The sequence below is a fragment of the Aythya fuligula genome, chromosome 15 (genome assembly GCF_009819795.1).
Source record: "Aythya fuligula isolate bAytFul2 chromosome 15, bAytFul2.pri, whole genome shotgun sequence".
Classification (NCBI taxonomy): domain Eukaryota; kingdom Metazoa; phylum Chordata; class Aves; order Anseriformes; family Anatidae; genus Aythya; species Aythya fuligula.
The window spans coordinates 7,116,216-7,129,073 of NC_045573.1; the positions used below are offsets into that span (position 1 = coordinate 7,116,216).

Here is a 12,858-nt window from a genome sequence, read left to right on the forward strand (position 1 = left end):
GCCCGCCTCCCTCACAGCCTCCCCCGGCCTGGGGCGGAGCGGGGAGGGCCCGCGAGAAGGGCCGGCCTCCGGGCCCGACCCCTCAGCCTGAGGGGGGGGACGCGGCGCTGCCCCTCGGCCCTCAGGGCGAGGAGCTGCCCCCCGGGGGGCTGAGGAGGCTGTGGGGGTGAAGCAGCCCGGGGGCAGCAGAGTCACGTCAAAACATTTGAGCCAGGTGTCAGGGCTTCGGAGGCTCTGCTGGCTCTGAGGAGCGATTTACCGTTAATTAATAATTAATCCACTGTCAGCCCCTAAGCCAAACACACGCTCTTCCCCCCCCCCCTCCCAGCCCACCTCCTCCACAGACGGGGGGCGTTTGATGCCTCCCAGCCCTGCTCGTTAACATCCCGCCCCGCCGCAGGAACTGCCCCCGGAGGAGGCTGCGGGGGGAGCGGACAGACACACAGACAGACACGCGGCCAGACAGACACACAGACAGGCGGAGGTGCCGCAGTACCGCCGGCAGCCTCGGGCCCCACAGCGCGGCGAGCCCCCAGCCCCCCCGAGCATGCTGCGGCTGAGCGGCCCCATCCTGCTGGTGCTGGGGGTGGCGGTGCTGGGCCGAGCCGTCCCGGCGGCAGGTAAGGGGCCGCCGCTACCGAGAGGAGCCGGGAGGGGTTCGGGGGCGTGAGGCCGCCCCGCTGCTTGTGGAGAGGCTGGGGCAGCCCGGGCTGAGGGAGCTGAGGGGGGCTGAGGGGTGCGCTGCCCAAGCTAAAAGCTCTGAAATTATTCCTGCTCCCTGCCCTGGCACCCGGGCAGCCTCCTACTAGAGGGGGGAAAAGGTAGAAGGAAGCCCAGCAGAGGACGAGGTGATGCCTTGCTCCGCTGGGTGACCTTGGGTTAGCCGCTTAATCTCCGGCTGCTGCAGTCACTGGGCTTCAGGGTGGCCCTGGCTGGCGAAGCACCGTGATAACAGCCTCCAAGGAGAAGTGCCAGATAAGCATGAGGCAGCTGACTTTTTTTTTTTTTTTTTTTTTTCCCCAAGTATTGCTGAAATGAAGTGGAAGGTGTAGCCTGAATCTTCTAGAGACCTGAAATGTCTCAGCACTGGATTTCATCAAATCGCACACGTTTCTCTGTGAACTCAAAAGAACCCTGAACTCAGGGCAGTTCCTTGTGTTGTGAAATGGGAACAGAGGACTTCTCGTTGGGACACTAATGTGAAAATTACTTTCCACAGTTCTTTTCCAGATTTGTCCAGCACCTGTGATCTGTGGAATGAAAGGAGGATGCTAATGGGATGCTTTGGGTTTCTTTCCATACCATCCCAGCCAGACTGGTGCAGGAAATGCAATGCAGGGGTTAGCTGACCTCAGTGCTCCCCCCTGCCTAAAAAGAAGAAAAAACAAACAAACAAACAAAAATGCATTACGGGCAATTGGTGAATAAGTGCAACTAATGAAGCTCAAAGCTCCAGTCCTCTGTAAGCAATGTCATAGCTGCTGAAGGTGAGGGGCAGGAACCGCAGCCCCAAAGCTGCACTGCTCTGCCCAGCATTGCCCCCTTGCTCACCACAAGAGAGGCAGGCAGAGCAGGGGCACAGGCTTGGGAACAGGGGCAAACCACCGCATCCTGTCCCCAGCTCAACCTTAACTCACAGCTTGCAGTGTTTTATTTTGCTTTAAGGCATACGGGTCATTTAATCTTGTTGCGCTGCTACTTTTTAACCCACAGAAGTACAAAAATGCTTTCCCAGTGCTGAAACCTGGGGATACACGTGAAAACTGAATGTATCCTTTCCACAATACCAAAGTTCACCTGTTTCTGCCCACTGCAGTAGCTGGAAGAGCTGAAGTGGCTTGGGTAACGCAGCAGGGAAGGTGAGGGTGCGTGATCCAGAGCAGCAGGGTGGGTCAGCATCACAGGTCCTGCATCTTGCTGCTTCCAGTCTGGGAAATCAAGAAGTGAAAAAAAATATTTTTTAGCACTTACAGCTTTCAATACTCAAGTTTTGTTTACATTGGGATTTTTGGCCCTTTCCTCGATGGGGAAATCAGTGGTGGATCATAGAGAAGGAACTGGTACTGAGGTTTTTCCATTAGTTAGGAGTAAGGTGGGGAGAGACCTGTGGGTCAATAGAGCAGGCAGAAGGAAACTGGGGGATGAAATTTTATCTGGGTTTGAAAGTTCATGTTTTTAAAAGTTTTGCTGAGTGAGAGATTTCTTAAGGCTAGCTGGTAACTTTTGTTTTCTGTAGCTGCAGAGGACTCTTCTGTGTCCTCACCTTTGACTTCCTTACTCTGTTCCTCACTAACGCTGCAGAAATCAAAAAGATGTGAAAGGGATATTACTGAAAAGTTCTGCTTTCACCTTCACTTGCATTTGTGCTTGTGACAGTTGTGTTTAATTAGAAATTAATTGGAACAACCAGGATTAGAGCTGAGCCTGGCCTTCTTTCAATAACTGGAAGTTCAGTGACTGCATTGTTAGGATCATTACTGCACCTTCAACCAGAGCCCAGCTCTGCCCATAAAAAACCTCATCAAAGTTTTGGTGATCTAATCCAAGACTCCTTTCTGCTATTGACACATTGACACTTCTAGGACCCATTCTAACAGTTTGTTTAACATTTGAATGCATATATATGTGCAACTGTTTCTGTTCCAGGTTGTTGAATGGCAAAAAAAAAAAAAAAAAAAAAAAAAGATGGTAAAGTTTTAGAATAATGCTGTTGTGAGTCACATACCTACAGCTGGCTAATTAAAATGTGTATTGCATGTTACTTATTTATGTACTACAAGTTTTGTTTTGTTTTTCCCTCCTCATTTCCACAGAGGAGTATGATCTGGAAATAACCAACAATGGTCCCATCACAACGGGAGCTCAAGCCACTGTTCACGCCACTCTAAGGATTAAGAACAACAGCCTTGCATCAAACTTGTATCACTTTAACTGGATTTATGCTCCTCTGATTCTGATAGAGAAATCCGAGCGGCAGTTGAATTCCATGATTAATGTGACTGGTGAATTTCCTGGGACTTTTCCTGTGTCTGTCTGGGTCACTCACAGAAACTGTTGGTTATGTCGGCCAGTTGCTAGAAATGTCACTGTACTTCAGATCACAGGTAAAAGAGCTTTACAACTTCCACATCTTCAGGGATTCAGTACACATCAGAATTGCCGCTGCCTTTGCTAGCATCAAAAAAAGCTAAGCCAGACGTAAATGTGGCTTCTTCCAACAGGGTTTGATTTGTGTGGCCCTTTACTGAAAGGTGGTTTTGAACAGGCTCTGTACTGACTGGGCCTTGCTGTTGTCTACCTACATCCAGGCAGCAAGTGTGATCCTGCCTGTGTTTTCCTGCTTCTAATGTGTAGGGAAACCAAGCTAGAAACCAGATGCTTCAGTAGCTGTACTTCACACATCAGCATTGTTCAGTGATGTCCAAACTTCCGAAACAAAACTGCCTATATTTTCTTTCAAAGTTCCTGCTCAATCATATTGAAATTGGATGTGAAGTCATGGCTGCACTTCCAAATATCGCAATGTGCAATTTCAGCATATTGGGAATACTCATAACCATAAAACACAGATTTCTTTTTTGTTTTTGTGTGGTTTTGACAAATCGACCAATGGTGCAGCATGGTTAGCCTAATCTCTGATGCAGGGATTGACATGAATATCACCTGAATGCTTCCTACCACCCCTTCATTCAGGGACTAGCAACCATGTCCCTTCAACCACATGTCCTACTGCTCTACTTAGACCCTCCAAAATAGACTCAGCTGCCAGCTGAAGATAAGGATGTGTGAGGACAAAAGAGCTAACCATAGGGCACAGCTGAAGTTTTGGGGAATAGTTATTGAGATTTTCCTTTGAGAAACACCGAGCTCAATGGATAAGCCTTTTTAAAAGGATGTATGGCATCTTTTCTTGCTTCAGAATTGCTGTCTTGCTGAACATTTACTTATTCCTTTCCCTCTTTACACTTACGTTCTCATGCCTTAAGCAAAAGGGATAGAAGCTTTCTATAGCTATGGAAAGTAAGATCCCATTTTACCTTTTTGCCTTCCCTGAACAAAAGCACCCACAAATGCCCAAGGAGGTTGCCAATAACTAATATAAATTACAACTCCAGTGAGTTTGGCGTTATCAGCCCTATTTTTATTTGCACATCAACTGGAGAACAGTTAACCAGTTTTAATTAATTTTAACAGGGTAAGAGTCTGTTACTGATAATTAATATCCCATTAACTTTATAATCTGATTAAGTATATCATCATGATACCTCTTTATTCATAGGTTAGAAAGGGTTTGGTTTTGTTTTTTAATCAACTTTTGCTAGTCCTTGGAAACAAACATAGGCATTGGATATCTGGCAGACATGAAAATCTAAATTTTATCCTTTCTATATTCACAATGTGTAGCGCACCTGTAGTTCACAGTAATAAAAATTTAATTAATGGGAAAGTAACTAAAACTTTAAGAACAAACAAAACCAACGAAGGATACACGTACTCAAAATGAACGTGAAGGAAGTGCATGCACAAAACAGCTTGATTCTGAATCCCTTTTTCTAAACACTTGACATTAATCCCAGTTCTTTTAAAATCAATAGTAAACATTGTTATTGACCTCAATCAGTCCAGGATTCTTCCTCTCAGTCCTACTAGAAGCTTCACCTTGACCTTTTGTACAACCTTGATAAAGTCAGTTAATCTCCCAGCATTGCTAACACACGTAACCGGACTGACTAACACATTCAAAATACACTTACTTGTCTGAAAATCCTATGCGATGTATTTCAAATATCATTTTGACACTCACATAGAGCATACTATGAAAATTATATACACTGTCATTCTTTGTCTGCCTTATTTTTCTGCAGAATTTATCACAGGGAATCTTACCATCGCACAGATAGAAGACAGTAGATTTATCAGGCATGGTTCTAGCTCCTCCACGGGTGCTGTGACCCGGATTTCCTTCTGTCTTCATGATCCAAGTGACTACTTCAAGTCAGCAAGATTTGTCTACAACTGGGATTTTGGAGATGGGTAGGTGTGGTTACTTTGCTTGCTTTAATGACTATTCAAGATGCCTCTGATTCAGCTGCTCATCTAGAGAGAGATCCTGATTATATCATAGGACAAAGCATGTGCCTTTACCCATTGGTACACCCTTAAGCCACTTTACAGTAGGGAGGAAGAAATATGTTCAGTTATATTCTTCCTTTTGAGTACAAATATACGTCCAATGCAAATAAGTACGCAAACAGAAATGTAAGATTTAGTTTTTGAATACATTTTTTTCTTTCTTCCTTTCTTTATTCTTTTTAAAATCTTTATCTTTTCCTCTTAGTGTTTCAGTTAGCCTATAGTCCTTATAAAGGTAGCTTTCATCTTTCACTATTTGTATTCCATTCTGTGAATTCCTTTAGCACTATCCTTAATTTCACTGATTAAAAGTGTGTAAATACACTGTGGGTCTGATACTGATGTGATTTTATCAGTTTTACACCAATGTAACGCCACAGGTGTTAATCCTCATAAAGGAGAATTAATCCGTGATCATAAAGGAGAATTAGGATCACAGCTGAATGTAGCACTGGCTATTAAAGAAAATAATTTAACACGTAATGCATTTAAACTTTAAATCATAAATGTGCAAGTACTTGATAAAAACCAATTTTGATTCTATATCTCTTCACACTGCATGCAGAGTTTATCAGATTACCAAGGAACCCTTTGTCTACTGCAACTACTCCACCATGGGGAATCGCACAGTACATCTGAAAGTCATAGCTGAATGGGAGCAAATTGGAAGCATCATACATGAAAAAGAAACTATGCAGAAAACTGGTGATTTTACCACTTCTTTGGAGCTGTTAGGTAAAAAATAAAACATTTTATTCAAAACAGGATTTACTGTATATGTAATGATACAATCTAGGTGGTGGGTTTGTAATGTGATACAGGTTGGGCGTTGGTTTTCGATGTGAAGAGTTTTCTTTGTGAAACAGACTTTGTGCTGTTCTACTTCACAAAAAATATAAAATCTGTTTCTTCTTAATTTATCAAAAGTTTCGCTGTCTTCTGTTACTGTCTTGCATACAGCTAGAATTTAAAATAATTTGTTTATAATAATTTATGGAGGATTTGTTCAATTTATGCTGACTATCCCTAAAAAATAAATTAGCTAAAACTAGCATTAGGAAAGTTTCATTGATTTGATCAGCTTTAGGAGTAAATGAACTCATATTTAAAAAAAATTAAAGGATTAATGAAGTAGTTGATTATAGCCTAAAAAAAATAAATCACAAAACATTCAGAAAACTTACAACAACTCTACTGACAGGTTTATATTTTGGGTGTGATGGAGGTATTATTATTTGTGTACATGATGCAGCTAAAATCTGCATAGTCTATGAAATCAAACCATACATGGAATTCCAGTGAATTTCAAGTTTACATGTCAAGTGTGATGTGCTTTCTTTCTTCCTCTTAGATGCTGTTAAAGGCATTAATGTAGTGGGCTCCAGAGAGACTCATGTAATGGAAAACTTGAGTTTATCTCTTCATATCAATGGCACGTAAGTAACAAACACTTCTTTCCCCAGAACACATTATCTAAGTTTTTTTTTCCTCCACTGTTTCCTTAAAAGTCAGTTGCACCCAAAGAACTATTTAAAAAAAAAAAAAAAAAGTTTCCTTTGAAGAAAATACTGTTGAATATTGCTTTTCCTTGACTTAAAGTACTGTGAACTCTAAGAGCCTGACAGAGCCCACAGCTTTACAGAGAAGCAGAACGTTAAAATGTACACCTCCTCAGCAAATCCTCATAGGTAAATGAGGATCTTTACATCGTTGTAAACAGAACGTTAAAAGAGAATGAGACAGAGAAAGATAGTGGAAAAAACCAACATTTTCAATTTCCCTTTTGAATTTTTCTCCTTGACCAGTTTCCTCATCGCTAAATTAAACTGTATTCAGAGTCCTGTTGAATAGCAGCAGTTTTTGGCACGTGGGAGTGATGGGTTTGAGGAATAAGTTTGGCAAAGTAAAGGTTGCCACAAGATGAATGAGACAGAGAGGCTCAAAGCAGTGAGGGAAGTTTTTTTTAAACAAACAAACAGACAAAAAACAACAAAACTTTTCCTGTATAGGGAAAAGAGAAATGTCGCAGTGTGAATGTGATACAGTGGGAAAAGGCCAACTTGGGAAACTAATCATTTACTTCTGTAGGAATGCAGGAGAGCCATAAGTACCCTGATTCTAGCAAGAGCTCTCTCAAGCTGAACTATTTAGAACATGAGGGAGTTTTTCATATAGCATAAACATTTCAAATACCATTGAAGCACTCAGAAAAGCTCCTTCGGGGCGGGGGGGGGGGGGGTAACACGGTTGTAGAAGTCACTTATTCTCCAGAAGAGTGACCCTTATTTGTTCTGCTTTAGGGAGCTGTTTGCCCTAATGGTGGATTTCCAAAAACAAACCTAAAAAGAGCAGGGCTGTTAGGAGGGATGTAGGACAGAGGGAGCAGCACCCTGTGCAGTCATTTGCCAAAGACATAAATAGTACTGATACACAAAGCAGCACAGCTTGCATTCAGAAAGTGAACTGCACATTGACAGGACTGGAAGCTGGAGATAGCATACAAGTAAATATGAATAGCTAAAAACCATTACAGGCAAAGCTGAGATCCCTAAAAGTGGGCTTGGCTCTAGGATGGGCAATGCTTGCCAGATCTAACCTCTAGCAGCGGGGTGGGACTGCTGTGATAGGAGTTGGTGACAGAAAACCAGTAACAAAGGTTTGAGAGACATGTGATCAGAAACAAAGCTAGAAAATGAGCTAAACACAGAACCATGCTGCTTTCTTTAGCAGAGAATATCCTGAGCAGATAAGGAACAAAATGCTAATGCGGTAAAGAAAAGCTCTGTTGTCTGAATCAAAGTCCATAGTGTGTAAGGAGAGTCCAGGCAGAATCAGTTGGAGCAAGGATCTGAAAATGTAAATAAACGGCATCAGCTAGACACAGTGAGAAGACACACAGCCATAAAGTGGACTGCACATAGATCATTTGATAGCAACTAAAAAGCTTTTTGTTATCGTAAGGGAATAACATGGTCCTTGTAATTTATTTAACTTTCCTGACTTAGTCTGTTGTACTCAGCTTACACTTTTTTGTTTTGTTTTGGTAAATCAGAAGTCTTGGGTGTACTTCAATAGCACAAACAGTGATCCCCACTGTGAAAAGAACAAAGAAAACCAACCTATACTCCCTTAGAAGGGGAAGAAGATTGCTTTTGTCTCTGTTGGAGCAGGACTGTGGGTTTTTCTACACAGTGGCCTGCCTATGACCCACACAGGTATCTAGCTCTCAGCTGAAAGGCTTGTTGTTTGCAGAAGCATCACAAAGACCTTTTTCAATTGACAAATGCTATGAACCAAGCGAATGTGTTGTTAATTACTTCTCTATTTGTAGTTAGCATAACAGCTTTGAAAATAATGAAGTTAATCTATTTTATCCAAGTGATTCATCAGCTCCTAACTGGAAATTTTGCAGCTTTTAATTTCTTTTTATGTCATTTCAGCCCACCGCTGTCGTTATGCTGGCTTATAAAGTCCGAGTGCATTCCACTGGAAGGTGAAAAATGCCATCTGGTGGTGATTAATGGCTCCTGCTACAATCTCAGCCATACCTTCAGCGATGCTGGGCAGTATTGCCTCAGCGTCCGAGTGGAGAATGGCGTGACGATGCTGCAGACCTACCATGAAATAAAAGTGTGGCCGACAGGTGAGCTGCAGCCAGCTTGAGCCGCACAAATTCCCAATTGTCTGGGAATCTGACAGTCTCTAACACATCAGGGATTAACTGGCCTGCAGATGAGGTTTCTGGAAACTAGTATGGATCCCCAAAAGCATTGGAAACATGAAGAGAAAGGAAACCCTATAATGTGCCTACTGTAATTGCTCTGAGCTTCTTGTATCCTGCTGAACCCTTAGTCTCAAGAGCATCTTGAAGCTAACGAGTTCCCTGGGAAGACTGAGTTACTTAAATTACATATTTTTCAGTTTAAATAGTCTCTTGCTCTTGTAGTTAGGATAACTGGGAAAACATATGCATCTGTACCACTGTTTTAATTAAGCAGTCTCAATTCTTCTTTTAGTATTTTTGTTGTTGTTGTTAAGGGTAGATTTTTCTACAACTCCATTTCATTCCATGTTTCTGTTCCCCCTACCAGCAGTCTCTGCTGGCTTCCCTGTACCTGCTTGCACCCCTATGGGGTCCCTGAGTCAGATGAGAAAGTGGTTAGGTAGCCAAATAAAGAGGACCTGACAAGATGACAACAGAACTGTGATAACGTAACAGTTCTGCCATCCTACCATGGGCCAGCACTTCTGTAAATACAGGGCAGCTGACGCCAGAAGGCACTGGTGTGCACTCAGGGCTAGGAGGCAAAAATTCTTTTTGCTGGAGGCTGCCAGTTGCTGTGAAAATTATGCTGATCAAGGTTCCTTCCTATCCACTTGGGGTATCACAGAGGTTCAGACATCCTTCACAGTTAGGGCTATCTAGCTCAGGTGTTTGTTTGTTTTTTATGCTGTTTAAACAAAAAGAAAGCAGGGAAAAATAAAAAGAATGACCCTTACAGTCCTGTATTCCTACTTCTGTGACTTCTGAAAGACCTGAAGTGAGCTGGGCTGAAAAATCTGTTCCCTGATGCACCCGTGGCCTTTGTTCTAAGAAAGTGAAAAGTTCTTCTAAAACATCTATTTCTTCTCACCGTTACCTCTTCTCAGTGTATTGTATCACTCCAGGAATGTCACCTTGTGCTCTTTCCCAGGGCTCCAGCCAGCTTTCTTTGTCCTGCTCTGCGTCGCTCTGGTTTCAGTGATGGTAGGACTGGTGCTGTACACGACCTTTCGAAGTAACACACAACAGAAAGACCTCGTGGAGGTACTCGGTTACTCTTACTTTGAGCTGAGATAGTAATTAGATACCTCTCAGCCATGCCCCTTCTTTCATCCCCAAGCAAACGGAGCAGGGAGGGAGCATTTCCCTGGTATCTGTCTGACTTGGCAAACATTTTAAGCAACAGGCATGCTTCTGTCTTAGGGAGAAATAAAAACATAATTCAAGCTACCAGGGCTGTTATGGGTAGTTAACGATGCCAAGCACCTGCTTGCACTGAAGTATGCCTTCCAGAGGATCTATCAAGTGATTCCATGGAAGAAAGCAGAGAGCGGATAATAAGAAAGGTTGGGTGTGTTACCTTGAAGTGGCACTAAATGGGGACCCAACATTAGATGTGACCTTCATCTCCCCAGTGCCCTTCCATCTCCCTGGTATAGCTTGTTACATTATCATATGTATAATAAACATGAGCTCCTAAGTTAAAGATAGCTTTCCTGGCCCTTTGGAAAATACTTAATACATTTTACATTATGCAGCACTATGCATGATACACCTCTAGGGGGACTGCTGCGAGCCACATGTCTAGCTGGTAAAAGTCAGAAATCTATTTAAAGTTGGTTGCTGAATGAAACTGGTTGAGGACCAGGTACTACTTCTGGCCCAAACTATTCTTGCTTGTCTTAGTTGAACAGGTAAGACTGGAATTAAAAGTGCTCTCTTCAATGTTCCTTTTCCAGGTAGCTGACTTCGACTTTTCTCCACTGTCTGATAAAAACCTGTCTTCTCATTCGGAGCCAGGCTGTTGCCAAATATGTTGCAGATCATGTTTTCTTCAGTCACCTCAAGAAACTGCCAGGGAGAGTCATGAACTTCTACTTTCTTTTTACAAGCCAGTCAAAATGTACACAGTGTGAAGAACACAATTGCACTTTGGTTACAGTAACTCCAAGTTTAACTTTCTCACTTACGGTGAGTTACAAGCCCAGTGCTGCATGAATGATTTATTTTTGCCAATGTGATGAGGTTAACCACTTTGCTAAGTCCAGCACTTGAGCGTTTCATTGTGTGATCCAAAAAAGAAAGAGCCTGAAACACAGTAAAAATAGCTTTGTTTTTTTAAATTATACGGGTGTATACATTTACAGCTGTAAAAGCATTTTATTCTTATGAAAAAAATATTTTATGTGCAGGTTTGCTAAACTCACTACCTCTTATAATTTCTCTGTTCCTTTTGCTGTCTATTTCAAAGAAGATAATGCTTAAAACGAACATACCTCTCTTTCTTATGCCATAAAAAATATTAATGGAAATGCAAGTTATCCAGAAGGCTGCTGACTATACATTTGTTCTAAAAGGGAACCGACTTGTCCAGGTTGGGAAAGGGTTTAGTCTAGATGCTTCCAATGAAGCAGGCTCTCTAATTATGTTGTGTTTTTTCCTCCATCTTAAAGGAGCCCTTTTCTAAGTTAACGAGACGCTGTGGGACCACAGTGGCTGCTGACCTGCTCATGGAGAGCTAGCTGCTCACAGGGCTCCTGGGGGATGGCAGCACCTGCCGTGAAAGCCTCCCCATCTCCAGGACTTGCATGCAGTAGTGCACCACTTCAATCTGTTTAGCGTTTTTTTTCAGAACATTCATTCTTTTTTTCCTTACGTTACTATCCAGGTAGTCACCAAAGCTCCACTTTCAAAAATGCAATAACCAGTAGCTCAAAGCTGCTCAGCAAAACAGTCAATTTATAGTCAACGTTCAAGGCTGTATAAACTTCTTGCCTGATAAAAACTATCTTCCGTGATCAGCTTCCTCCTCAGCCAGCTTTTGCCTCCTGCTATGAAGTATTTCAGAGTACCCTGGAGGCTTTCATGCAGAACTGCATTTGGGGCCATTTCTTTTCTTAAACATGACACTTACATTTTCCCCACCTCTGAGTTAAAGCCTATGGGTATTGTGGGCTTGGGGTTTTTCATGTATGTCATAATTTCTCAGGTGCACTGAATGGGAGGGGATTTACCATTAGATTTCAGGGTTTTTATTTCACGCATCCAACTTCTGCATTTCCTTAGAGAAGGCCAGAGTCTCGGTTCGTCTGTGAATAGAATTATATAACCTCTGAAGGGCTTTGATAATTAATACATGCAAAATGGATTATCTAAAATAACTGATCCAGTAAATCCAAGGTTTTGTCAAAAAAAGTTCTTTCCAGGGCAGAGCTTATTTTGGCTTTATAAGAGAAGATGTATTTATAAGTGAACTTGTTGATTAGGAGTGGTGTCCTTTGTGTTCCTTCTCAGTGCCCCAGTGTCAAGCTCTTATCTTCAGTCATATTCAGTCACTGTTAAGAATGTGCCTCTCCTTAGGCTAGCAAAGAAGCTATTGTTCTTAGGAGCTTCAGTTTTATTGCTTATTCCTGAGATAGCAGCCACCTGAGCCATTGCCAAAGGTACGTGACTTGTACCGGGACATCAGTGTGTTCTGTAAATGGCTACATGGTCATTGGGCACTGGGAATACCAGATTTCCAATATGAAAAACACAACTCAGAGTGACAGTGGCCCTAAACAAACTGCACAGTGACTCTGCACTAGTTTGGGGTTTTTTTTTTTTTTTTTTTTTTTTTTTAAATTTGGGACAGATGTGTGACACTTCCTGGGATAATACACCTGGAAAACAACCCCTTGGCACCTTAAAGAGTCTAGAAGAAGTCCTTCCTCCTCCATATTTCACTCCCAGAAAGGCACTAACTATGAGACAGCAAAGAGTGCCAGGTGTAGGTACCTGAAATGGTGGTAACTTTGGATGGAGGATGAGGATACCCAAAGGCACATGCTCTGCCCAATTTACCATTCATACCTAACTTTGGCAAAGGGTCTCATGTGGTATTAGGCTACATACATCACTTTGGGGTTTTTGTGTCTATGTGCTCTCCCCATTATGTCTGAGTTATGGCTGATTGTGCCAAA

At 42.4% G+C, this 12,858-nt stretch overlaps 1 protein-coding gene across 1 annotated transcript; it reads left to right on the top strand.

Moving 5' to 3' along the window:
* Positions 1-362: 362 nt before the first annotated feature.
* Positions 363-12,483, top strand: TMEM130 (transmembrane protein 130). Its single transcript, XM_032197995.1, has 8 exons — positions 363-620; positions 2,814-3,104; positions 4,866-5,034; positions 5,699-5,868; positions 6,485-6,569; positions 8,574-8,776; positions 9,828-9,940; positions 10,636-12,483. The coding sequence occupies exons 1-8, from the start codon at positions 548-550 to the stop codon at positions 10,810-10,812; spliced, it is 1,281 nt and encodes a 426-aa protein (XP_032053886.1). The 5' UTR covers positions 363-547; the 3' UTR covers positions 10,813-12,483.
* The last annotated feature ends 375 nt before the right edge of the window (positions 12,484-12,858 follow it).